The sequence below is a fragment of the Arvicola amphibius genome, chromosome 13 (assembly GCF_903992535.2).
Source record: "Arvicola amphibius chromosome 13, mArvAmp1.2, whole genome shotgun sequence".
Lineage (NCBI taxonomy): Eukaryota > Metazoa > Chordata > Mammalia > Rodentia > Cricetidae > Arvicola > Arvicola amphibius.
In genome coordinates, this window is record NC_052059.1 from 50,826,713 (window position 1) to 50,851,288 (window position 24,576).

A 24,576-nucleotide genomic window follows, 5' to 3' on the forward strand; every position below is an offset into this window, starting at 1 on the left:
ACAGGCAAGGTGGATGCAGGGTCTGCTAGGTACCGGCTCCAGGCTTGGTCCTACGGCCCTCTGAGAGCTAGCCTACTGCTAGAGAGGACATGGATCTGGGTATCAGTTCCTGAGAATTCCCCCTGTACTGGCCAAAGAGTAGCCTCGCGTGGCTTCTCTGTCAGTAACCACCTTCGGAGTTGGAAGATGGCTTGCAGCACACAGTCCTCCATACCTCCGCCGCTCTTGTGGACCCCAGTGATAGCCATCTTTCCCTTGTCGTTTTCAGAGCAGCATTTTGTGGTGGCCCTGTTTGACTATGCAGCCGTGAATGACAGGGACCTGCAGGTGCTGAAGGGAGAGAAACTCCAGATCCTGAGGAGGTAAACTTCTAGAGTGCTGTCCCTGTCAGCACAGAATCCCCCACTGTCCACTACATCCCTGGGGCATCCCTTGAGGGTCTTCACTATCGCCACGCCCGTCTCCTGTCTCCTGGCATTTTCTTAAGCTCGAGCCACTGTCCTCCTGCCACGTCCTTCTGTCCAGGCCGTTTCTATTTCCAGCCTTCTGTTCTGCTGTTAAACTGTAGCAAGAAACCTCTCTGGACCCCACAAAGTAACTCATGTTGGCTTTACTTCCTGTGCCCTTTCTCAGGACACCCTCCAGCGTCCGCTTGTTTTCCCCATTTCCCTCTCCCTTCCTCCACCCTTTAAGCCTACACCATGGAGCCCCAAGGTCTGATTTGTTCCTGAAGTTCTGCAGTGGGTTTGAGCTAAACCCACAAGTACCCTGACCTTTGACCCTGCATAGGTTTTCAGTTCCTCCCTTGCCAGCAGCCCTCCCTCCTGAGTTTGTTTTTTTAACCAGTCCTAACTCATCCCTTAAGTTTTGGACACGTCCCATCCGTTAAGACAGGGGCCACTTAGAAAAGGACATGGTCCCTGGGCTAGTCAGGCTGTCCAGACAAATCTTCCTTTCTTCCTCTGTGCCGTGACCCCTTCTGTCCGTCACACGCTCCGCACAGTGGATGGGCCACTCACACAGCACCTCTTGATTACAGTACTGTCTGTCCATCTCTGCCATCCTGTCTTCTACCAGATTAGGACCTGTTGTGGTGTGCTGGGAGCTGCCCAAATCATCTATGGTGAGCCTCTGTCATATTTGTCTTCCCACTAGCACTGGAGACTGGTGGCTGGCCAGATCACTCATCACCGGAAGAGAAGGCTATGTGCCCAGCAACTTTGTAGCCCCGGTGGAGACCCTGGAGGTAGAAAAGTAGGTGGATAAATTGCGTGGAGCCAGAGGTGTCAGGGCTGCTCTAGCCGTTCTGAGTGTGGCAGGGCCAGGACGTGCTGATAGTGGCTGTTGATGAGGGGTTGGGAATCGAAGGTTCTGGATCTCATCTAACACTCTGAAGGATACTGAGGGAGTCTGTCTTCTCATCTGAAAGAAGGGACACTTGCTTCCTGGCTTCTCTGGGTGAGACTATCCCCAGTGCCTGGTCCCCTCCAGAATCCACAGCAGGGCTCTATGCGACCACTCTCCACCACCTCCTGGGAGAATCCCCAGAGGACTTCTTCAGCGTTCTCCTCACCAGCTTCCATACACGGGGAAGGTCCCCCTTGGCCACTCACCTACTCCCTTAAATGGCACCGAGACATGGGCACGCACCACCTCACGGTGGCGACACTTGCTTCCTTCCGTTACCACACACCGTGGGCCCTGGGTCTTTCTCCAGAACCATGTTGTATTAGCTTTGTCTTTTGTCCCTATTAAAAAAATATGGTTTATGGGGGATTTATTTTAGTTCATGATTTAAGAGAGTATAGTCCATCATGGTGAAAAAGACAAAGTAGAATTCATGGTGGCAGGAATGTACAAGTGGGGACCTCTCACATCTTGGTGAGCCGGGAAGTAGCCAGAGCTCCGACAGGAAAGCTGAGCTGACTTGTCACCTCAAGTGACAACCCCATGACCTCTAGTTAGACCTCATATCTCAAAGGTTCCACAACCTTCCAAACGGAACAACTCACTGGGGACCACATATGAGCCTATAGGAAGCATTCTACATCCTACCACAAGTGCCAATGTCTCCGTGCTGAAGAGAGGGGACTTGGGAAGAATCCAGGCCCAGAAAGCCCCTGGCAGTACCGTTATTCATTCGGATGGCAAGACAGTGGCAACCTCATGACATCTGGTGCCAGGGGGAGAGTAGCAGATCGTGTGTGATTTTGCAGACGGACACCAATAGAGGTCTCGTTTCATCAGGGAAAGCATGAGCTTAGAAGTTGTTGGGAGATGGGATGGGTCGGGGTTGCAGGGACTTTGGGGCATCTAACTTAACGAGATGTGAGGAACATCTCAGGATAGACTTGGGGGCATCCCCAACTCTGAGGCACACCCACTCTTGCTGTTTTCCAGATGGTTCTTCAGGACCATCAGCCGGAAGGATGCTGAGAGGCAGCTGTTGGCTCCGATGAACAAGGCTGGCGCCTTCCTCATCAGAGAGAGTGAGAGCAATAGAGGCAAGTCTGGGGGCCTCGCTGTCCCTCTTGCTGTGTGTGACCCTGGGAAGCCCCCATGGAGGCCTCAGTCTGGAGTGGGAGGGATCCCCGGTGGCTTCTGTCCTGTATCCCTGCCTGGGAGCTGGCTTTGAGGCTGTCCACACCTGCTGTTTTCCTGGCCTGAGACTGACACCCCTGGGATCTGGATGGTGGGGCAGTGGGAAGCCCACAGTGGTCATAGCGAAGGGAGGCAGATGGGGCTGAGAATAGCTCCCAGTCCCTGACACACTTTAAAATCAAAGACTCAAGAAGCTCAGAGAATCTTTAAAAAAACATCTCAGGCAGAGGCTGGCAGGTCTTAGGAGGTTGGGAGGTGGCTTGTGTCTAGGTGTAGATGTGGCAGTGACTGGCAAATTAGAAGCTGCCAGGTATGGTGGTGCATGCCTTTAATTCCAGCACTTGGGAAGCAGAGGCTGGTAGATCTTTGTGAATGTGAGGCCAGTCTAGTCTACAAAACGAGTTCCAGGACAGCCAGGGCTGTTACATAGAGAAACCCGGTCTAAAAAAAAAATTGGAGCCAACACCCAAGACTCAGAGATTCAGATCTGTGTGTGGCTGAGTCAGATTCTGCCACCAGCCTCAGGCCACTGCTTCTGCTTCCCTCCCTCCTGTCTGCCACTTTCCAAATAATATTCTCCTACATTCTTCTCCTTGTTTATTTATTATTTTTTTAGAGAGTTTTGCTATGTAGAACAGGCTGACCTTAACCTTGTATTGCTCCTCTTGCTTCTGCTGGGAGCTGGGATTACAGGCATGTACCCCATCCAATTGACATTCCTCCTAATGTCTTCTGTTTTGTCTTGGAGACAAGGCCTCACTTGTTTTTGTGGTTCTGGGACTCAAACACTAGTCAATCCCTCTACCAACTGAACTGCACCCCAGTCCTTAATGTCCTTCTTATTATACGATAGGAAGCATGTACAATTATGCAAAACTGTGAGTGATTATAAATTATGCAGAGCAATAAATAAACCCCCATGTAACCACAGCCAGAAGGCAGAACATTCTAGGTGTAGAAGAGCCCCTCACTCCTCCACTGGCCTCTTCCCTGAGAGGTAATTGGCTTATCTAGAGGTTTTGGTTTTTTTTTTTTTTTTTTTTTTCACTTAACACTGTGGGACTCTCCATTAGCACACGCATGCTCCCCATAATTCCAAAGCAGAATCCCACAATGCATGGCAAAGCTACGGCCTTTACTTCAAGCTAAGCAAGAAGGCTTAGCCTCAGAAGCCCTGTGCGACCCTTGGGATGCCCCTCGGCTTCTCAAGCAGTTGGTTATTGGTTTCTATGTGAGGAGCTACTGACGTCCTGGCTGAGAGGTAGGCAGACTCTCCAGTGGTAAGGAATTTGAGAGGAAAGGGTTCAGTGGGGAGGGTAGGAGAGGAGAGAGGGTGATGGAGACCGAGGAGGGCTGGAACCCCGATACAGCGCCAAAACTAGCAAAAGAATGATAATACTTTTTTGTTTTGTTTTGTTGTTGTTGTTGTTTTGTTTTTCAAGACAGGGTTTCTCTATCCAACAGCCTGGCTGTCCTGGAACTAGCTCTCGTAGACCAGGCTGGCCTCGATCTCACAGAAATCCTCCTGCCTCTGACTCCCAAGTGCTGGGATTAAAGGTGTGTGCCACCACCAACACCCGGCAATACCGTCTTTATTTTTTAACAAAAAATAAAAATGCTGGGGTCGTAGAGATGGCCCGGTGGTTAAGAGCACTCTCTGCTCTCCCAGAGGAGCCAGGTTCGATTCCCAGCACCCATGTGGCAGTTTACAAATGTCTATAACTCCAGTCCCAGAGAAATCGACACCTTCCTCTGGCCTCTGGGTCCTCCACACGCATGGTACACAGATATACAAGCAAGCAAAACACTCAAACACATACAATAGAAATAAATGTTTAAACACCCAAACTAAGCCAGGTGTGGTGGTGCACAGCTTTAAACTCAGCACTTGGAAAGCAAAGGCAGATGGATCTTCATGAGTTCGAGGCTGGCCTGGTCTATAGAGTGAATTTCAGGACAGCCAGGGCAACACAGAGAAACCCTGCTTTGGAAAAAACAAAAACAAATCCGTACTTCTCTATATGCCTCAGGCAGCCCAGCCACTACCCAAAGACAGGAGGTCCCATCAACATGGAGCTGACAGTATGGGGGTGCCTTTTAAGATTACCCAGTTTCTATAAGGTAGGCAGGACCTTGGATGGCTTCAAGTTTTAGGAGCTACATCTAGTGAAGGAAAGAAAGAAAGGAATGCTTTGGCATTTATACAGGTGCAGCATCCCGGCAGGAAAAGCTCTTGAACTCACTATGCTGGTATGAGATCGTTGAACTCAATAGTGCCCACTCTGGGGCCTCAGAGAGACAGAGACATGGTTGCGAGAGCAGGTTGGAATGAGGAAGTCTGCAGTATCCCATCTAGGGCTAAGGTCCGGGGCAAGGGCTGCGGCAGCCTTAAGGTGTGTTGGACGGGAGTGCGGCCTCTTGGCACTCTTTTGCAAGTATGTTGTGAGGAACACATAGGCCAAGAAAGACACAAGCAGGGAAGAGGCTTGAGACACGAAAGCACCCAAAGCTATCAGCCAGGAACGGTAACAAGGGCCTCATGCAGAGAAGTGTCCTGGCCTGACCCCTTGTGGCGGAGGGTGGGACTGCGTCTCAAAGGTGCACCCACAGGGAAAGTGGGGGCACCCCGAGCCCCAAGCCGGCTGTTAACTTTCAGAGTAACCTCCTTTCAGTGTCTCTATATCTCACAAATAAAGAGTTTGAAAATGGGAGAATCTGTGGCCGTAACCTCTGGGGAAAAGCTCATCATGTTCCTGGGAACGGCATGGAACTGAAGAGCGTGACTGGCCGTTTCTCTGGGGAAGTCATCAGGCCACAAGTCAAAGATACTAAAGCTCCGAGTCCCCTGGCAGCCCTCCGTATCTCAGGCACTCCAATAGAGGACCCATGTATAGCTGAGAAATGTCCTGTCTGCCCCAGAGTTCCTGATTCCCTGCAGTTTGGGGACTCGAGGGAAAGTCTGGGTCAGACATCCCAATAGGAAGTGTTGTGGAAGAGTGGAGTCAGACCAAAGGGAAAGGGGGATTGCCCTGAAATGGCTGAGAACAGAATTGGGGGTTCCTTTTTCAGCTCACAGGAGCCCCACTTCTAGTCCTGGGTTTTACATTCCTGCCTCACTTCTCACGTGTCTATTAACCCTCTAGGTGCCTTTTCCCTGTCTGTGAAGGATGTCACCACGCAGGGGGAGGTGGTCAAGCACTATAAGATCCGCTCCCTGGACGACGGTGGCTATTACATCTCTCCTCGGGTCACCTTCCCCACCCTCCAGGCCCTGGTGGAGCACTATTCCAGTAAGAGGTGTTGGGGCAGGAGGGTCCCACAGGAACTCTCGGGTTCTCTATTGTATGATCCCACACTGTGTGAGTCAACTGGGGGCGGGGGTGTTCGCCAAGCCAGACTTCAGGAATTGCCAAGTTTTGGTTTAATGATTCAAAGTCAGCAGCCTAATGCTCAGCATGGGGTTACTTGGGAAGTAACAAGGACCTGCAGTCTCAGAGAGGGCAGGTTCCAGACACCATGTCCTGCCTGCCATAGGAGGGAAGAGACAAGGGACAGAGCTGGGGACAGTGTGGTTCCTAAGGGAAGTCTGCTCTGATGGCCTCTAGCTCCTCTTTTCTTCCCTGATACAGAGAAAGGGGATGGTTTGTGCCAGAAGTTGACCCTGCCCTGTGTGAGCCCAGCCCCGAAGAACCCCTGGGCACAGGATGAATGGGAAATCCCCAGGCAGTCTCTCAAGCTGGTCCGGAAACTTGGGTCTGGGCAGTTTGGAGAAGTCTGGATGGGTGAGTGGTGGCATCCCAGGTTCCCTGTCTCTACTCTGTGTTCTGAGCCTGAAGTGACCATGGGGGCAGATGGCTCCATATGAGCAGTGCACCCCCCCTTTCCTGAGGTGCCTGTGAGGGACAGACGCATAGCTGTGTACCTTTACAGATGAACTAATAAGCCCCGATGCCAAGGAACTCACATCGTTGCTCTATCTTCTTTGCAACAGAAGGGAATCAAATCCAGGTCTCCCTGAATTTAAGCCAGTTCCTCTTTCATTCTTAATTGGCTGCTAGCTTTGCGGCTGGCTTACGTGTATTCGACCATTTTGTCAGGTCCTCTTAGCTCCAACTGTCCAGGCAGAAGCCGTCCATCTGGCACTGGGAGCCAAGAGCCAGGAGGCAGGAGCTCGGGGCTCTGTGTAAACAGAAGCCTCGCTTGCGACAGTGCTCACACCATTCTATCATAGCTGCTGCCTGCTGCTAACTTACAGCGCTATCCAAACAGAACATACGGCCCTTTGTCTTATTCTGCTCTGGTCCATGTCTCCGGGGCACAAGTTCAAAGCCCCATTCTGATGCCTCCCAGAATCTCACACCCAGAACTGAGACACCTGTGGTTGGAGCTGCAGACCTGGGCCTCACAGGGCTCACAACCCTGGAAAGCGCAAGTCCCGTCCCAGCTATTAACTTATACCCTTTAGTGGGTGTCATTCCTTTCCCTCAGATGGTGTGAATCCCACCACAGCCTGAGGCTCCATCATGGGGCTTGCAGCGACAAGCTGGCATCTTACACAAGACATGCACTCCCATCATTGCCCTCAGGGACTGCGTGTTCCCGCTTGGATCTTGGGCCCACCAAGAGTAGGGCTTGAATCTGTGGTGAAGGGTTTTCTTCAACGTCTGAATGGCTCATTTATTCTCCTGCCCCGTCAGGTTATTACAAAAACAATGTGAAGGTGGCTGTCAAGACTCTGAAGGAGGGGACGATGTCTCCAGAAGCTTTCCTGGGTGAGGCCAACGTGATGAAAAGCCTGCAGCATGAGAGGCTGGTCCGTCTCTACGCCGTGGTCACCAGAGAGCCCATCTACATTGTCACTGAGTACATGGCCAGAGGTGAGGCCCCTCCCCTCTCTACAGGACAAGTCTTAGAAGGCAAAAACAAGAGTGGGGCATGGTGGCCGGTTTGTCTGCCCTGGGGGTTCCTATGGGGATCTGTAAGCTTGATCTTATGAGAAGGGAGGCTGAGAAACAAGGTAGAATCCTTTTCCCAGAGCCGTGTTCCCAGCTCAGGGGAAGCTCGGCCTTTCAGAGCACAGGCTTTGTTTCTGGAATGTGTTTTCCCCTCCCAGAGCGTGCCTTATGTTTTCATACCTGGGTTTGTTTGTTTGCTTGTTTGTTTCTGAGGCACACACATCATGTTTTGATGCCTGCTATGATGTACAGAGCCTTGCAAAGTAGGAAGAGCCGTAGGCTGGGCATCCAAAGGTGTACCAAATAACCCAGTTCCACTTCCCAGTTATGGGAACCCTGGCAAACTGTGAACATTTCACAGTATGAGTGACAAGGGAAATGGTACTTGGCAGCCTCCACATGGGGCATGGCAGCTTCTGCAGTGTCTCCCCGGGGGACAGTTGGCCAGGGATGAGACCTGAGTCTACCCTCCACCTAAGGAATCTCACCGCTCCTGTGGCCCTGATATCACCTTACTTACTGCAGGTCTTTAATGTGACCATGCTAACTATAATCATTGCCACCAAGGGAGTCGGCAGGCATCACAGGCTGTGCTGGGTGCTTGACTCCTGGCTGAATTTCCAAGAGCACCTACCTGGCAATGGACTTGGTGGAGGACCTGCATTTTTTTAACCTGCTCTAGCTCTCCCTTCTGGTGTCTTCTTGTTAACTCTTCCCTCCGGGGACATCCCCCTCAAGGAGGGAAGTGGACCAAGAAAGACACACGGGAACATCATGCTGGAAAAGAACACTAACCTTAGGCCCAGAGCTGTTGCCCCAAGAGACTCCAGGCATGTCCCTAAACTTGAGTGAGAACTTACTTTTGGAAGTCTGGGGGTGAGTGTTTTCATGACGTATGAGGCTCCTCAGCCATAGGCAGACCCTCCACAGACCAGGAGAGCAGAGCCGGGGTCCACCACTGTGCAGTTACTGTCTCCCTTTTCCTAGGATGCTTGCTGGATTTTCTGAAGACGGATGAAGGTAGCCGATTGTCCCTTCCCAGGCTGATTGACATGTCAGCCCAGGTTGGTGTGCTATGAAGCCGAAGAGGTCTGGAGGGATGACCCCCCCCCCGTGTTTTGAATCCCCCGGTGAGAGGCTGTGTTGGTCAGATGTGGGCTGGGCTGTGAAGGACAGAAAGTCTGAAGTACTAAATGCATAAGGATCTAGAGGTGAACAGGTGAGAGGCTCTGCCCCCACTGGTGTCTTCTGCTGGGCACAGAATCTTAGCATGGAATGGCATCTTACTATGCCCAGTGGTTTCTTGCTTTACTATCTGCCTCTTGGTCAGTAAGAAGGGGGTGAGGATAAAATCCCATCTTCTTCACTCTAGGGACATCCCCATTACATTTGTTCATACATGTCCTCCCCTCTCCACTTGCCACAATGACCCACTTGACTGCAAGGGAGTCTGGGAAATGTAGTTCCAATTCTGGGCAGCCATGCTGGGATAAGATAGTTCTCTTAGGAAGGTTGAGAGGGCAATGGGTGTTGGAAAGCTAGAAGAATTCTGTTTAGTAGTAGGCAGGTATGCTTTGCTCTAACTTTGTTTTTCAACATACCTGTCTTGTTCCAGCACCAGTAAGTCTTGGTGCAGCCCTGGAACTGGCCCTAGCCTGATGGGTAGGCATGAGTCACTCAGAATACAAGGGATATAATTTTCTAGACACATACACATCTATCATCAGAGAATTCCAGACCTCAGCTGTTCTGGACTGGCCTTTGGTTCCCTCTGGGTCCACGTATAGATGTCTCCAACTTCCGTGAGGCAAGAGCAGAATCAAGGTGGGGCGGTATTTTTCTTCCCCAGGGACTCTAGCTGAGGGGTCTAACTGGCAGGAAGACACATCTGGTGGCTCTGAGTGCAGCTGTCAAAACTGGAACTCTCAGCAAGAAAGCTGTGGTCTGTGGTCAGTCTGTGAGACACACTGCCGACACCTAGAGAGCTGAGAAGGGGAACCTTCCTGCCCACACTTTAACCCACTTGCCCGCTTGCCCACTTTAACTTCCTCCGCTGTCCCATATTATCTGCAGCCGGTATCAAACTCAGGAACTGAGGTCACACTGTCTTTTTTCCACTGGGGTAGCAGAGACCTGCTGAGGCCGCTGGTAGGGTGGGTGCAGAAAGTTAACCCCGGCCGCTGGCTTTGAGGAAGGCGCTTGATGCTCAGGATCCCGTCATTCCGTTTCCTTATCTTTCCTTGCCCCTTCTCTCTTCACTCCACTACACAAAGACCCTCTCCCCGAGGAAAAACCTGGGTCCTTCCCATGTGGCCTCTGCAGTCATAAAAACAGTGCCTGCCCGGTGTCCTATCAATACCCACCTATCAGTGTCTACCACACCCGTCTATTCTGTGTATCGGATTGTCGTGGACTCTTCTTGTCCATGGATTTCCAGCCAGTGCCCAGGACCCGCCCTCCTTGTCAGAGGTCATGTCCACCAAGGCTTTCCTGGACAAGGGATGCTATGGGCTCTGCTCTTGGACCATTTGTCCCTCATCAATGGATGAACAAGCCTTTTGGTGTCCTTGGTTACAAAACAGCGGCGAAGAGAGCTGCTAGAGAGCCCAGGCTCTCGCCTCTGTAGCATCTTTTCCAGAGCAGCCTGGCCCATTGTCTTCTATGTTCACGCAGTTTCTGTTTTCTAACGCTGACCAATACGTGTTAAGTAAGAATGTGAGCACCACCGAAGCTGCCCCGGTAGAAACTGCGTAGGCTCAGGCTCTCTGCCCCTCACAGCCTCGCCCTAGCAAACACATACTGACTGAGTGGTTTCCCAAGGAAGTGAAGGAGTAAAGGAGGGGACTCACGCATGAAGCAGGGCACGTGGAAACCAAAGATGTAGAGCCAGGGCAGGAGAGAAGCTGCGAGTGTATGTACTTGAGTTCCTGTGCAAGTAGGTTCCCGTCAGAGGCTGGCAGCCTGCAGGGACAGATAAGAGCTAAGGTGGCTTCGTCCATCCATCAGTGAGTGGCTAAAGCTTGAATGACTTGGCACAGGTGATTGGAACAGACACGGCTCCTCTTCTATGAGAACCTCTGTTCTCCTGAAACCCACCCTTCCCCGACAAGGGTTCACTCGGGGCAGGGACAGGTCCAGGGCCTTAGCTGCAGTCAGCTCACTGGACACTGACCCTAACTCTGCATCCTGAGATGATGTCTGATGTTTCAGGTCAGACTGTGTTGGAGGAGGCTGCTTGTTCTTCCCAGCTGCCCTGCTATCTTAGACCCGAAATAATCACACAGGAACTGTATTCATTAAATCACTACTTGGCCCATTAGCTCTAGCTTCTTATTGGCTAACTCTTATGTTAATTTAACCCACTTCTATTAATCTGTGAACTGCCACGTGGCAGTGGCATCTGGCAAAGTTTAGGCATGTCTGACTCTGGCAGTGGCTCCACGGCGGCTCTCTGACTCCGCCCTTCTTTTTCCCAGCATTCAGCCTAGCTTTCCCTGACTACTTAAGTTCTGCCTTGCTATAGATCCAAAGCAGTTTCTTTATTCATTAATGGTAATCACAGCATACAGAGGGAAATCCCACATCAAGACTGTGACACACACACACACACCAAGGAAGGGACACAGCCTGTTAGACATTAGTGATCCCAAGGCATGGTTGGCTCCTCTGAGAGAAATGTCCTCTGAGAGAGCAATCCTGTCCTTCCCTGCTATCCCTGTACACCTTGTTCATTCTTTCTTCTCTGTCTCCCATTACCACAGATTTCCTTTGTTATTCCTGGCCTGTAGAACCTTGGAGACAGTTGCCTGGGACGGGAGGACAGGGGTGGGGATGGCAGTCCAACTGTTTGACGAGAGCTTCTCTGCTGCCCTGGGCTCTGGGCTGGTCTCATGGGGAGGGGTGAGTGCTTCCCCCAACCAGGCTTGTTCTTCATTACCTGACAGGGGATGTGGGGCTGGCCCCACATACAGGCTGGAGGGCTTTGTTCTTTCTGCCCTTCACCATGTGACCCATTCCCTCAGATTGCAGAAGGGATGGCTTACATAGAGCGCATGAACTCCATCCACCGCGACCTGCGGGCAGCCAACATCCTGGTATCTGAGACCTTGTGTTGCAAAATCGCTGACTTCGGCTTGGCCAGGATCATCGACAGTGAATACACTGCCCAAGAGGGTGAGCAGACTCTCCCCCTCCCCCGCCTCAACCTTTAAACTTCTCAATTCCCTGGGGCCCCCTCGAATGCCTCCTTGGTCCTGGAGATGAGTCAGGAGACCCATGGGCCTTGTGTTTGCCGTGATGCTGGCCTTCTCCCAGCTTGTTCAGCACTTCCTTTCCCTGGATAGAAGAGGGGGGCAGAGAAGCACCTCAGGTATAGGAGCACCTTGGCACTCTTCATACAGAATGGCCTTAGAATGCTGAACTATCTCCTGGAGACTGCAGCACACATGGATCTAGCAAAGGGTCTGAGGAATCCTGCAGTGGCGCTTAATTCCCATGTGTTTCACCTGCTGATCCCCCGACTGAGTTGAGAGAATGCTTTTTTCCCACCCAGTTCCTATCAACCTCCTGTGGAAGGAGGATGTCATGGAGCACAACTTGGAAAACAGGGCTCAAATGAAACCTAAGCAGCCGACTCTCACACCCCAATAGTGGGCGCTACGGAGTGCTCTGCCCTGTTAATATGAATGAGGAAAATTGACTTTGCCAGGAGACTCTGGTGCACTGAGCAAGCAAGCAGTATCAGCTGAATATGCGCTAAGCAGTGGATTCAGGAGGATAGAAAAGGCTTGGGGATCCATTCCTCTCCTCAGGGAACTTCAGGCTGACGCCTGGGACTGAGACAACAGCGCTAAGACCGAAGTACCGGCTGTGGGCTTTGCCGTCCTCCCATATAGTGGCCCTCAGAGGTGTGTCTGTGTACCAGGGTTTCCTTTTGCAGGAAAGGACCGGCTGAGGCATAGAGCAGTTAAAATGGCTCTCCCTTGCCATGGTCCCTGCCATATGAGACAGGAAAGGATCCTTCCATCCCAGATGGAAATGCACAGGGCTGGAGGCATAGCTTGGTTAGCAGAGCGCTTCCCCGGCATGCACAAAGCCCTCGGTTCCATATCCAACACAAACAGGTCACGGTGGGGCATAGCTGTAATCCCAGCTCTCAGAAGGCAGAGGATCAGGAGTTTAAGATTATCCTTGGCTACATCAAGATTGAAGCCGGTCTGGGATACGCAAGAGCCTATCTCCAAAACCCAAAACCAAACAAAACAAGAAAGCAGACAGATGGAAGCATGTGTTAGTGACCCCGAAGGTTGACACGTTTTAAGAACACCTAAGGTTGTAGCAAACAACTGTATCATTGATCCAATGTCCACACCCTGAAAGACCCCCCCAGTGGGGACAGATAGGAAGGGGCTGGATGCAATTGATTTTTCTTTGGGTCGCCAGCCCACAAATAATGACACGGAGACTTATGAACTTATGAAAGCTCGGCCTTAGCTTAGTCTTGTTCCGTTAGTTCTTATAACTTAAATTAACCTGCTTTTATTAATATATACACTTTACCATGTGGCTTCTTGCCTTTCATTCTGTATGTCCAACTCCCTCCATGTCTTATTAGTATCTCCTCGGTACCTCAATTACCTCCTCCTACTTCCTCTTTCTGCCTGGAAGTCCCACCTACATCTGTTGTCTAACAATTGGTCGTTCAATTCTTTATTATACCAAACACAACAATACATTTTCACACGGGGTACAAATATCCCTGCAACGATGGGTTGCCGTCGGATGAGGGTGGAGAGTTGGCAGTCCCTGAAGCTAATGCACTTTCCTGGCAGGGGCCAAGTTCCCCATCAAGTGGACTGCTCCAGAGGCCATCCACTTTGGGGTGTTCACCATCAAGGCTGATGTATGGTCCTTCGGAGTCCTGCTGATGGAGATCATCACGTATGGGCGTGTTCCCTACCCAGGTAGGTTCTGTCCCTGGACTTCTCGCCATCCTCCTGGAGCCTCCTGGTGGCGGCTCCCCAGGCTCAGTGCCTATAGGAACCACACACTGGTCAGGTCAGGTCCTGTCACAGGGCCACAGGGCTTCATCCTTTCCTCCCGCAGAGCTCGCATGAATCTCCAGGAGCAAGCATAGTGGATACTAAGGGCAGCTTATAGGTGGAGAACAGGATTGTCAGCTTCACCTTGTCCCTGAGGGTGGGATCTCCAAAGTCATATCCTGACATGAGGAACTGGACTCTTGCCTAAGAGGGTCCAGGCAGCAGTAGTGGGTAGGTGTTTTCCACAGTGTCCACCTTCAGTGAATACTTACGTAGGTCACATCTAGGAGAAGCTGCCTATGATCACCGGAAACCCTACAGTTCCTTCTCAACTCTTCTCCAAACAGTGGAAAGCAAAAAACATCCTTAAATATGTCACCAGGGCTGAGGAGATGGCTCAGGGGTGACACACACACACACACACAGAGAGAGAGAGAGAGAGAGAGAGAGAGAGAGAGAGATTAGGAAAAAAATTGGATGACCCCAGAGCCAGATGTAATGGCTCAGGCTTGTGATCCCAGTACTTGGGAGACTAAGACAAAGCTCTTGAGTTCAAGGCTAGCCTGGGTTACTCAAGAAAACCCTGTCTTTAAAAGCAAAACAAAGTGGCACAACCCCCACACCTATGTGACCTTCCAGGGTTAGACTGGCCATAGCATGTCAGAGCCTGCTCTGTCCCATCTAGTCCTGGTCTACTGCCCCCAGGGCCAGCGACTGCACCCCTGAGGTATCTGCCCTGAAGTACCCTGTCTGCCCTCCTGCAGGGATGAGTAACCCTGAGGTCATCCGCAGCCTGGAGCAAGGCTATCGCATGCCGTGCCCGGAGACGTGTCCGCCAGAGTTGTACCGTGACATCATCACCGAGTGCTGGCGAGGCCGGCCTGAGGAGCGACCCACCTTTGAGTTTCTGCAGTCGGTGCTGGAGGACTTCTACACAGCCACGGAGGGCCAGTATGAGCTGCAGCCCTAACCACCCACGGGCTCTGCAAGGCTCCCTGCCTGAGTCTCCTGCTAGACGCGTACTTCGGGTTAATTGTTCACACCTGGCTCCTCTTTTAGATCAGACAGGCTGTAAAATCAGGATGGAATGGCTTACCTACTTTTCAAGTGAGGGAACCAGGAGACTTCATGGTCGGGCGTGGACTCTGAAGGCAGATCCCTGGTCCACCCTTCACTGGCCACGTGCCTTTGGACGTGTTACCTAGCCACACTGTGTCTCCTAGTCCTTGCATGTACAACAAGAAAAGATTGTATTAGAACTTCCCTACAATTGTGTTCAGGCCCGGGATGGGGCTGAGAGCTCAGTCTGAACTGTAAGTGATGGACAATGTGTAACTCTGTCATAACCCAGAGGGTGCCTGATGGCAGACGCCAGGGTTCCTGCTTCTCTGAACTTCAGAGCCTCAACAGCAAGTGCCTCCCTGTCTGCTGCTCCAGAACCACAGGCCAATCCTCCAGGTAGCCCTGGCCTGGCTGTGGCCCTGCACTTTGGGACTTCTCTATAATAAACTCATGAGAGTTTTACATCTTTCTAGGTCTTTACTGGTGACACAATCAGATATGACACACGAAGCCATGAGCACTGTCTTCCATACAATTTCCAGCAAAAAAACACTGGGTACAACCGACAATGTCTACTCTGGCCAGCAGGTGGCGGTCTCGCCCCACAAACCCTGGGTTTGGACTTCCTGGGCTCCATAGAAGCCAAGTACTTTGTGCTCTGAGTTTCCCCAGAACAGAGACAGAAAACCTGAGCTGGGGTGGGGAATCCCCCTAAGCGTGGCGACTCTCTCACCTGTTTTTCTGTCTCCCATGTATTCTGTTTTGTTTATATAGGGTTTTTTTTTTGTTGGGGGGGGGTGGCAATTTAAATCTGTAGAAAGAGTCCATTCTCCATAAACCATAAGCCACAAACCCTCAGCCCTTTAAGTTATTAACATCTCGCAATAGTGAACACACTTACTCCTCCTGAGGGGCTGATACTGACACACTTTATTTCGGGGTTCACACGCTACACTCTGTGTTCCACAGAAGCACAAGGACACGAGCCCATCAAACCCAAATTAAAAAGAGAAGTCTTCCTGACCTAGGCGTCTCCCAGGATCTCCTCTGCCGTAAGCCTCCACGCATGCGAGGTTGCAGGCACCCACAATGATGTTCGGCATTTTACATGGTCACTGGGGATTCATACTCGAGTCCTTATGTGTGCAGAGCAAGCGTTCACGTTAAGCCTGCTCCATGGCCTATGGCTTCATAGTTAAATTATCTCCAGCTGGCACTAATGACCGCCCAGGATCCAGATGCGGGCCGCTAAGCCGAGTGGGCTGTTGGGACATATTACTTCTCAGGAGTTCTGGCTCCGTGGGAACGCTCCTTGGCTCTGGTGCAGAGGTCACCTCAAAGGCTGGCTCACTTAGGCAAAGCAGAAATCCTCGTCCTTCCCTGGGTCAAGTGAGACCGGAGCCCATTATAGCCCGGGAAGAGTTCTCTCCACAAGGGGGCGCACTTTCCCCGCAAACTGAAAGAAGGGTTCCCTTGTGTGTTCTCGTTCACAAATTTACACAGGACAAAGAGCCTTCCACATCCTAACCTGAAGGTGACAGAGGGGAGCCGGGAAGCAGAGAAAATAAGAATAGGGAAAAACATCACCAGGGGAGAGCTCATCTTGTTAATGGCAGGGGAGGTGGCTATAGAGTGCTGTGTTCTCCCACAGTGGTGGTGGCAAGGGGCCTGTACCTGTGACGTCCGGTCATATGGCGGTAGCCCCTTTGGCCCAGAGCTCTGGTGAAGGATACAGACCGAGAGTGGGAACCCCGGGACCATTATTACCTGAGATAGGCATCTGTTTCCCCAGAAACAGGGCATGCCGACCTACAAGGTGAGAGACCATGAGTTCTCTGGGATAAGGTGAACCCTGAATTCAAGTCCAAGCACTTCCTCTCCCAGGATATGTGGTACAGTGTGGGACACCTCTGAGCCTCAGTTTTCCCGTCTGTGAGATGGGCACGCACCGGGTGACAGTTTCAGAGCCTGTGTTAGAGGGAGCTGCAGGATGGCCTGCTCTAGAAGCATTATATTCACAGAGCAGGCACAGGGCTCTGGTCTGCCACGCTATCACTTCCTGGTATCCCCTTCTGGGCTTCACCCTCTGCCCCTTGTACTTCACTGGCTTTTCTTTCGCATCTCTCTAGGGCCTGGGGACATGGATGACACTTTCCAGGGGTGTTCCTTCTTCCTCCAGGCCTGCACTGCAGTTCCTTCCGTGTAGATGATGGGGACGGACATACCTCTGTGAAAGGCTCTTTGAAGTACTCGAGAACACTCTGGAAACACAGTGGGGCTCTCTAAGGCTCCTGTAGCCCAGCGGCTGCACCCAGGCATTTATTTCTCACCTTCCAGTCACCTGCAGATCTAAGATCAGAATGTAACAGAATCCCACTCCTTTACGAGGCTGAGTACTGTTCCACCCAGCAGACATTACACTTATCTTTGTCCCCTTGTCTATGGGGAAACCTATTGTGATACCTCAGCTATGAGCCTGTGTGTCTTCTGGGCTCACCGCTGGAGTCAATGGCCATCTGAGGCTTGATTCCGAGGAACCAATACACTGTTACAGCTTCCTTCATCTGCCATGTCCCAGCTTCCAGTTCCTCCACATCTTCATGGCCCTTGTGGCCCCTGACCTTTTGCTTTGTTCTGTTTAGCATCTTCATACCATGCAAATGGGACCTTTATAAGCCGTCAGCGTTGAGTATGAAGTGCCAGTTTTGGCAACCCCGGGAGGTCCTCATGCTATAAATGAGGAAAATGAGGCACTCACCACGCAGCTGGTAAGAGGCAACCATCTTTGGAGAGGGAGCATGATTAAATCAGGGTTAGGAAGCTCATGGTGAACTGAATCCAGAAAGGGAGAAGTGACTTCCTCTGATTTTATATAGCCCTTGCTGGCTGGTCTGGCTTCCATGGTTGCCTTGTAAGAGGTAACAGAACACAGTCAAAAATGCTTTCTGGAAACTTTGTGTCTGCTCCGGAATGCGCTTGAACCTCTCACAAGTGGAAAACTGGGGCTAAACGAGGTGTTTTCCTGAGGACCTGGGGTGGCATGGTGAGATCTGCGTGGCCGGTTACCTTAACTTCTTGGCGACAGATAGTGGCTTGCCCTGGGTTCTTCAGAAAGCAGAAATATGTGATGAAATACACACTTAAGAGCTCTCCAAACCAGGCTGGATGCTCACTAAGAAGTCCTGTTCTCTAGCCAGACACTGGGCCTTTTTTTGTTTGTTTGTTTTTTCGAGACAGGCTTTTCTGTAGCTTTGGTGCCTGTCCTGGAACTAGCTCTTGTAGACCAGGCTGGCCTCGAACTCACAGAGATCCTCCTGCCTCTGCCTCCCGAGCGCTGGGATTAAAGGCGTGTGCCACCACCACCCGGCTTTCTGGGCACTTCTTTTGCAGCACAGGATGGTGTCTCTAGAGCCATCGCTCCTACAAACGAGCTGAACTTGGGCGGGCACAGCTCTGCACAGTCTGTAGGACCCTCTTGTACTGTCTGGCCTCCAATGTCTTCCCTAATCTAGACAACATACAGAAAGAGACACCCAGACTGTGGTTCACCACTGTACCCCTAGGAAGAGGAAGAGGGATCAGGACCTTGACTCCCAGCACCCCCCTGAATGCCTAGCACTGCAGGACTCAGTCAAGGACCCTGAGGATGGCATTCCCGTGACAAATAGGGAGCCAGGGGATATACCCCAGTACTAATGAGGCCCCAGGAAACATTTTTATGGAGGTTAAGCAAACTCCAGGTCATCAAGGGAACTGAGGGGTCATGGAAAATGACAGGAAGCAGGGGAGAGGCAGGTGCTGCTGAGGCCTCTAGCCTGGCCGACTCAACCGCTGAATGGTGTCCCAGCTGTCCCCTGCCCTGAAGAGTCCCTCTTCATTAGGTCACCATCCCATGATTCACAGAATTACAACTCTGCCTGGCATCACTGGAGAGTGTCCAGGACACTGTTGAGTTAAACTTGTGGGTGCAGAAGGCATATAGCTAGCTGTCACACTTAACCCTGAAGAGGAACACCCCCAAAACAGGACAGGGTCCCTCCCGAGGGTAGCTTCTCTCTTCGCCCCACCATGAAGCAAGGATATTGTGCTCCCAAACAAGGATGTTAAGACATACCCCAGGCCAGTATTGCCACCGGTGTGTCATGTGTTCTTCCCGGGGCCACTTCTCAGGCCACGGTCCCCTCTCACTTCGTCATGAACAAACCAAGAAGGTGTGGTTCCTGCCAGTTTTCCTTGCTTGGGACCCTGCCAGGTGTTCCTGACTCTGCAGAGCCTTCTTCAGCTAGTATCCTGGGAGAAATGGAACCAGACAATGCAGAAAGCAGGAGCCGGGGCAGGTGACAGCCTCAGAATTCCCAGGGCCTAAACTCAGCCCTCATCTGACTGTGGCTCCCTCACTTGTGGTGTGTGGGCAAGCCACGGAAGAACCAGCTGTGAAGGAGTCACCCCTTGGCTCTGCCTCGACTGGACTCGGGGACCCTGGTCAGTTCCTTCTCCATCTTGTGGGGAATCTGTGTGATGTTTGGAAAGCTTCAGGCCCAGGGTTCTGCATACAGCTGGATAGCAACAATACACACACATTCCCTTCACTTAAGTACACTTCAAAGTAGAAAGTCAGGCTATAGAGGGTCACCTTGGGGCCCAGTCTGCCAAACTAGACCGCCCCCCCAACCCCTTAACCTGTTCTTCTTCACATCCACCTTGCACCTTGGCCCCTGGACCACCAGGCCTGTGTGGGCAGCACAGGCTGATAGTAGGGTCTGACGGAGGCTGACAGGAGCCAGTCTCAGGGATGGAGGAAGATTCCTGAGGACTGATGAGGTGGAGGGAATGCTGCCCAGCAGCTGACAGGGATGGAGGAGGTAGGAGAGAGGGGGGAGCACTCTATCTCAGACGGCTGCCTTCTAGAAGGGCCAAGGTACCATCTAGGGCCATCTCTGTCGAAGCCCTTGCCAGTACCAAGGTCAGCCTGCTCTCTTGGTTAAAATTAGCCTCCTGGTCACTGCCCTGGACTGTGAATGGCCTTTTCCCATGAACCTCTCGGGCCTGGCCTCTCAGAGATCCAGCTGGCTCTGTGCCCTCTGCTCCTCAGAGAGCAGGAGACTACATATAAGACCATTCCGGAGGTGGTGAGGGCAAGCCACAGGCATGTGCAGGTGTCCGCACAGGACGCGTGCTGCACAGGCAACTGTCCAGCCTTCCCAGAGACCCCAGGCAGGGAGCGACTGTGAAATCCTCTTTGCTTCTTGACATCGTTCCCTCGCTATGCTGTTTCTCACTCTCCTCCCAGGTTTCCAAGTGACAGCCCCTGATGTTCCTCAGCATGTCGTCAGCACCATAACCCCACCCCCACCCCCACTCCCACATACCACACAGTGCTTGGCTGTGTATGAATAAAAAAGCCCGGAGCAGCAGAAGGCATCCCTGGCCAGGCTCTGCCCTCTGTCGAGCTAGGCAGTGCCTGTTTCCCACTATGCCCCATCCCATGCAACAGGAAGGGCTCCATTGTGTTCTCAAATGGTGGGGAAGCCAATGTGTTACTCTTTTCCCACAGCCCATAGATAGTGACATGTTGAATCTGAACAACCCAGCGGAGCAGGGCTCAGTCCGGACCAGAGTTCAGGAAGCTCTTCAACAGAGACTCTCGCAGCTTACAAATCCATGCCAGACTGTGCAGGCTCCAGCCTGCTTGCCGTGTGGCCTTCTGCAAGGCAGTCAGTCCCAAGCGCAGCTTCCCTCTGCATCCTCTAAGCAGAGGCTAAGCAGGGGCTGGGTCCTTGGGACCACAGCAGGCAGCCCTGGAAGGGGGCTGTTAGGATTTTCCAGGCTGAGTTTTCCTGGGGGAAACTATGAATTAAACTGCCTGAAGCCGATGCCCTGCTGGAGACTCTCTGAGTGACCTCTGATCAAAGTTAAAGTGCGTGTCACCCGGGAAGAAAATATTTGCAGTGCCTGTATAACAAAGGATTACTGCAAAGAAAACCCAAGGTGGGGGAGCGGAGGGGGGGCTTCCTGTTCCTAAACACCCTGGAGACAAGAAGCGATAAGAGAGAGGAGCGGTGCCTGGGAGAGCCTCGCAGAGCCTGGAAACAGAAAAGGTGCTTGGTGTGCCCGCATGCAAGAAAACTCAATACAGGTGCATCACAGTCTGCCGAGAGACAGCAAGGTGGCATTTGTGCCACCATTACACACGGCAGAGGAAGCAGGAAGTCATCATCCTAAGGTTGATGGGAGTGCTCTGTGATCAGGCACAGCAGCTTGTGTGTGTGTGTGCACGCACGCGCGCACACACAGACACACACACTTGTAGGGTTGTTGCACATCTGGAAGGCTACCTTCAGCAAAGCATTTTTCCAAAGAGGAATAGCAGGACTTGCCTACGATGGGATGTTAGACTGCTTTCTCGTGAATGGGCTCTTCTACATGTGGAGATGGGAAGATGTGAGCCACAGGATGGAAAGCAGAAATCCTTCCTGCTCCAATTAAATGCACCAATCATATCTTTGTTAGCCTCGGGCTTATGTACATAGACAGTGAAGGACCACAGGATCCCCACCCAAGAGACTCTGCTGACCTCTGGGAAGGGTGTGGGTGGGGTGGGTGGACTACCCCTGGAGAGAGGGTACTGTCAGCTCTCCCTCCTGCCTCCCACAATCTTTTACCGTGTGGATGCACTAATGGGTTTGGAGAAGGGAAAGGCCAGGCCGGAGGGCAATGATGGATGGATGTGTGCAATCTTGCCTGGTGGTGGAGAATGGATGATGTGACCCCCACAGGGGTTGGGTCCCACCCTGGAGCTCAATACCACGCCTTGTGTACCAGCCCAGCTCCACCCTACACCAGCCCATTTCCGCTGCATTCACCCTTCAGTGTTATCAGCAGCCCGCTCTTTCATTCCAGTAAAGGGGAAATCGGCCAGGAGGCCCAGGAAGCTCAACCACCAGCCCTAGGCAAAGGGGTGTGGTGGCTGAGGTCACAGTCATTGTGTGTGCAGAGGTCTGATTGAAGGCAATCACCAGACCTAGTGTGTCTCAAAGACAGAGTTGTCTTTCTGTCCCTTCCTTTCCTATGCATTAGACATTAAATGTGCACCTGCAGGAACACTTTTCGATAAACCCCATAGTGCCCCCTTTCACAGATGCAGAAATGCTCAGAGATAGCAAGGGACGGATGGACCAGGAAGCATGTCACAGAGTGGATCCAGAGTACTGTGGCTGTGTACACATGGGCAGACCAGGATGTCTGCTCAGGAAGCAGAAGTTTCCAGTGGCCTTCAGCAATGCCAGCCCTGTGTACTTTTACCCCAACAGTGACTTACTCTCTCTCCGTTTCCATGGAAGTGAAATTGGTCTCAAGGAGAAGTGGAACTCACACAAATGTCATTAACAAACCAATCAACTGCAAATGGGAGACTCCTTGGTCCTGAGGAAGTGAGAGGAGCAATGCACCCTCAGGGCCTCTTGGTACCCAGGTTTCTCTGAACTAAGCCAGGCCACTTACCACAAAATAAGCAATGTAAAAGTCTCCGAGAGAATCAGGCAAGTGTCAGGTGTGTTCTGGCTAGCTAATAGGGACCTAGGAATCCTTATACCTACAACTGAGTTCGTAGTGTTAAGAATTGAACATCTTTATCCCTTCACCATCACCAGCACAACCTTCACCACCACCATCATCATCACTGTCGTAACTCCACTATGGCTGTCCTTATCTTCATCACCATCACCACTATTATCACCACCACCACCACCACCACCACCACCATCATCATCATCATCATCATCTTATCAGCTAATCTCTGCACTTCTGCTTCCTCGTTTTAAAAGGACGGCATAATCTCTCTTGTCTCTTGCAGTTCTCTAATTCTGACCGCCCAAGGTAGAGTTTCTTAGATGCTTACTGTTCTTGGTGAAATAGGATTTGCCAAGCTGTGTGGAAGGGTCAGGTCTTCACTCTGGGTTGAAAGGTTAAGAAGCTTCCAGAGACCTACCAAAGGTGTTCAGAAGCTGCCTACTCTTTGAAAGCCAGCCCCTGGAGATGCTGCCAGCCCCTCTCCAGGCATCTTATCTCCTGGAAAGCAAGACCACAGCCCTGCTTTAAAGATCTTCAGTTTGACCGCACAGAGGCCAGAGTGTGAGTCCAGGTTCTACCCGCCGCCTAGCCCCAAGGGCGAGTGTGACTTCCAGGAGGAGGACCCTGTGGAGCGGCCTCTCAGAGAAGTGAACAGTGGTCTAGGATTTGGAAAAAATCCTAGGTGAAAACCTGAAGAGCCCAAACAACATGATTCTCTAGAGGTCTATTGATATCACCTGAGTCTCAGAGATTTAGTTTCAAAACCACAGCTTCCTCTGGGTTCTGCTGTCATTTCTGAGTGGAAGATGGTATCCCAGACCTCAGCATAGACCCTTAGGCCCTCAGTACTGGAGAGCTACAAGATCCCCAGGTCACTTCTGTAAACATTCAAACTCTGGGCTTTCTAGCTGACATCCAAATACCTTTACACTCTGGTTTTTAGTTTAGACTATATACTCCTTCTACCTCCTGAGGCAGGAACTGCCTCTTAGAAACCCCTTCCTCAGTCAGGCAGTGGTGGTGTATGCCTTTAATCCCAGTACTTCGGAGGCAGAAGCAGGTGGGTCTCTGTGAGTTCGAGGCCAACCTGGTCTACAGAGTGAGCTCCAGCACAGCCAGAGAAACCCTGTCAGAGAGAGAGAGAGAGAGAGAGAGAGAGAGAGAGAGAGAGAGAGAGAGAGAGAGAGAGAGAGAGAGAGAGAGAGCCTTACTCAGAATTCCCCAGTTGTGAGGGTGACCATGCAGGGACCCCATCCAGTGCCCAAGAAGAATCAGAAGATAAGGTGGGCATACTACCGAGGAGGTGACATAGACATAGGTGGGTTATGGTAAGTGAGGTGCCATGAAGGGATGGATTTATTCGGAGGCCATGAATGTGGAAGGGTGGACATGTCATGGGAGAGGAGCGTATGTCATGGAGTGGTTAGGGTGTGTATGGCACAAGAAACAGCTCTAAGGAGGGATGTGTGGGTGATCTATCTTAGAGGGATGGGTCTAGAACAAAGGGCAACCATATCCTTAACCCATGACCCTCCATCAGCAAATGTGACAACGTTTATGAAGCCTATAATCATCAACTCTAGACAGGCTGGTAGGAAGGATAGAACAGACCAAGAAAATGGATGAAGAGAGGCCACAGTCCACACAACTATGGTTATCAGTGGCTGTGGGTACCTACTGGGTCTCCTCTGGCACTAGGATGGGGGAGAAATCCTGGAATGAACTGTGGATCCAGCCGTGGATCTTCCCAGCAGCTCAGTCTAGGCTGGACATAGTCCTTTTCTACCTCACCCCAGACCTACCTAGCAGCCATTGGCTGAGGCCCTGTTTGAAACTGGAGACCTTACCATGTCATTCTGACCTTCACCCCCTTGAGAGGGCACAGAAGAGGAAACTGAAGCAGGGAGTAGGTGTATTAGGAGCCAGAGTGATTTCTGGTTTTGTATCTTTTCCTTTTAGTTGGCAAGGTGGCCTGACAGACTGAAGGCCTTGATCCCCCAATACCACTACTGGGGAGATCATTCTGCCAAGAGCTGAATCAGCTGGGTGGGGAAGGACTAAGGTCAGTGTGATATGAGGGTTCCATTGGGATTTTCCATTAGATTCTCTTAGGTTCATATGATGCTCTTAAATATTGGGCTAGACTGCATGAAACTGTCATGTGTATTGGTAAAAAGAACTGAAAGAGTTGGTGGTGCAGCTCAGTGGTAGAGCATCAGTCTTGCGTGTTTGTGATCCTGAGCTTGATGCCCAGCTTTGGCAGTGCTAATAACTGAATATACCAGCATCATGTGGTTTAACCAGGATTGTGGGTTCAAGCCCCATATTGGGCGCCAATTGGTAGAAGA

The 24,576-nt window shown here is 51.6% G+C and overlaps 1 protein-coding gene across 1 annotated transcript in view; it reads left to right on the top strand.

Annotated features, from left to right (window-relative positions):
* Positions 1–14,567, top strand: part of Blk (BLK proto-oncogene, Src family tyrosine kinase) — a 50,106-nt gene extending 35,539 nt beyond the window's left edge. Inside the window, exons 4-13 of the mRNA XM_038310180.1 lie at positions 269–362; positions 1,156–1,254; positions 2,401–2,504; positions 5,745–5,891; positions 6,231–6,383; positions 7,299–7,478; positions 8,544–8,620; positions 11,579–11,729; positions 13,388–13,519; positions 14,362–14,567. Of these exons, the coding sequence (XP_038166108.1) occupies positions 269–362; positions 1,156–1,254; positions 2,401–2,504; positions 5,745–5,891; positions 6,231–6,383; positions 7,299–7,478; positions 8,544–8,620; positions 11,579–11,729; positions 13,388–13,519; positions 14,362–14,567 (1,343 nt within the window). The remainder of the gene's footprint in view (positions 1–268; positions 363–1,155; positions 1,255–2,400; positions 2,505–5,744; positions 5,892–6,230; positions 6,384–7,298; positions 7,479–8,543; positions 8,621–11,578; positions 11,730–13,387; positions 13,520–14,361) is intronic.
* The last annotated feature ends 10,009 nt before the right edge of the window (positions 14,568–24,576 follow it).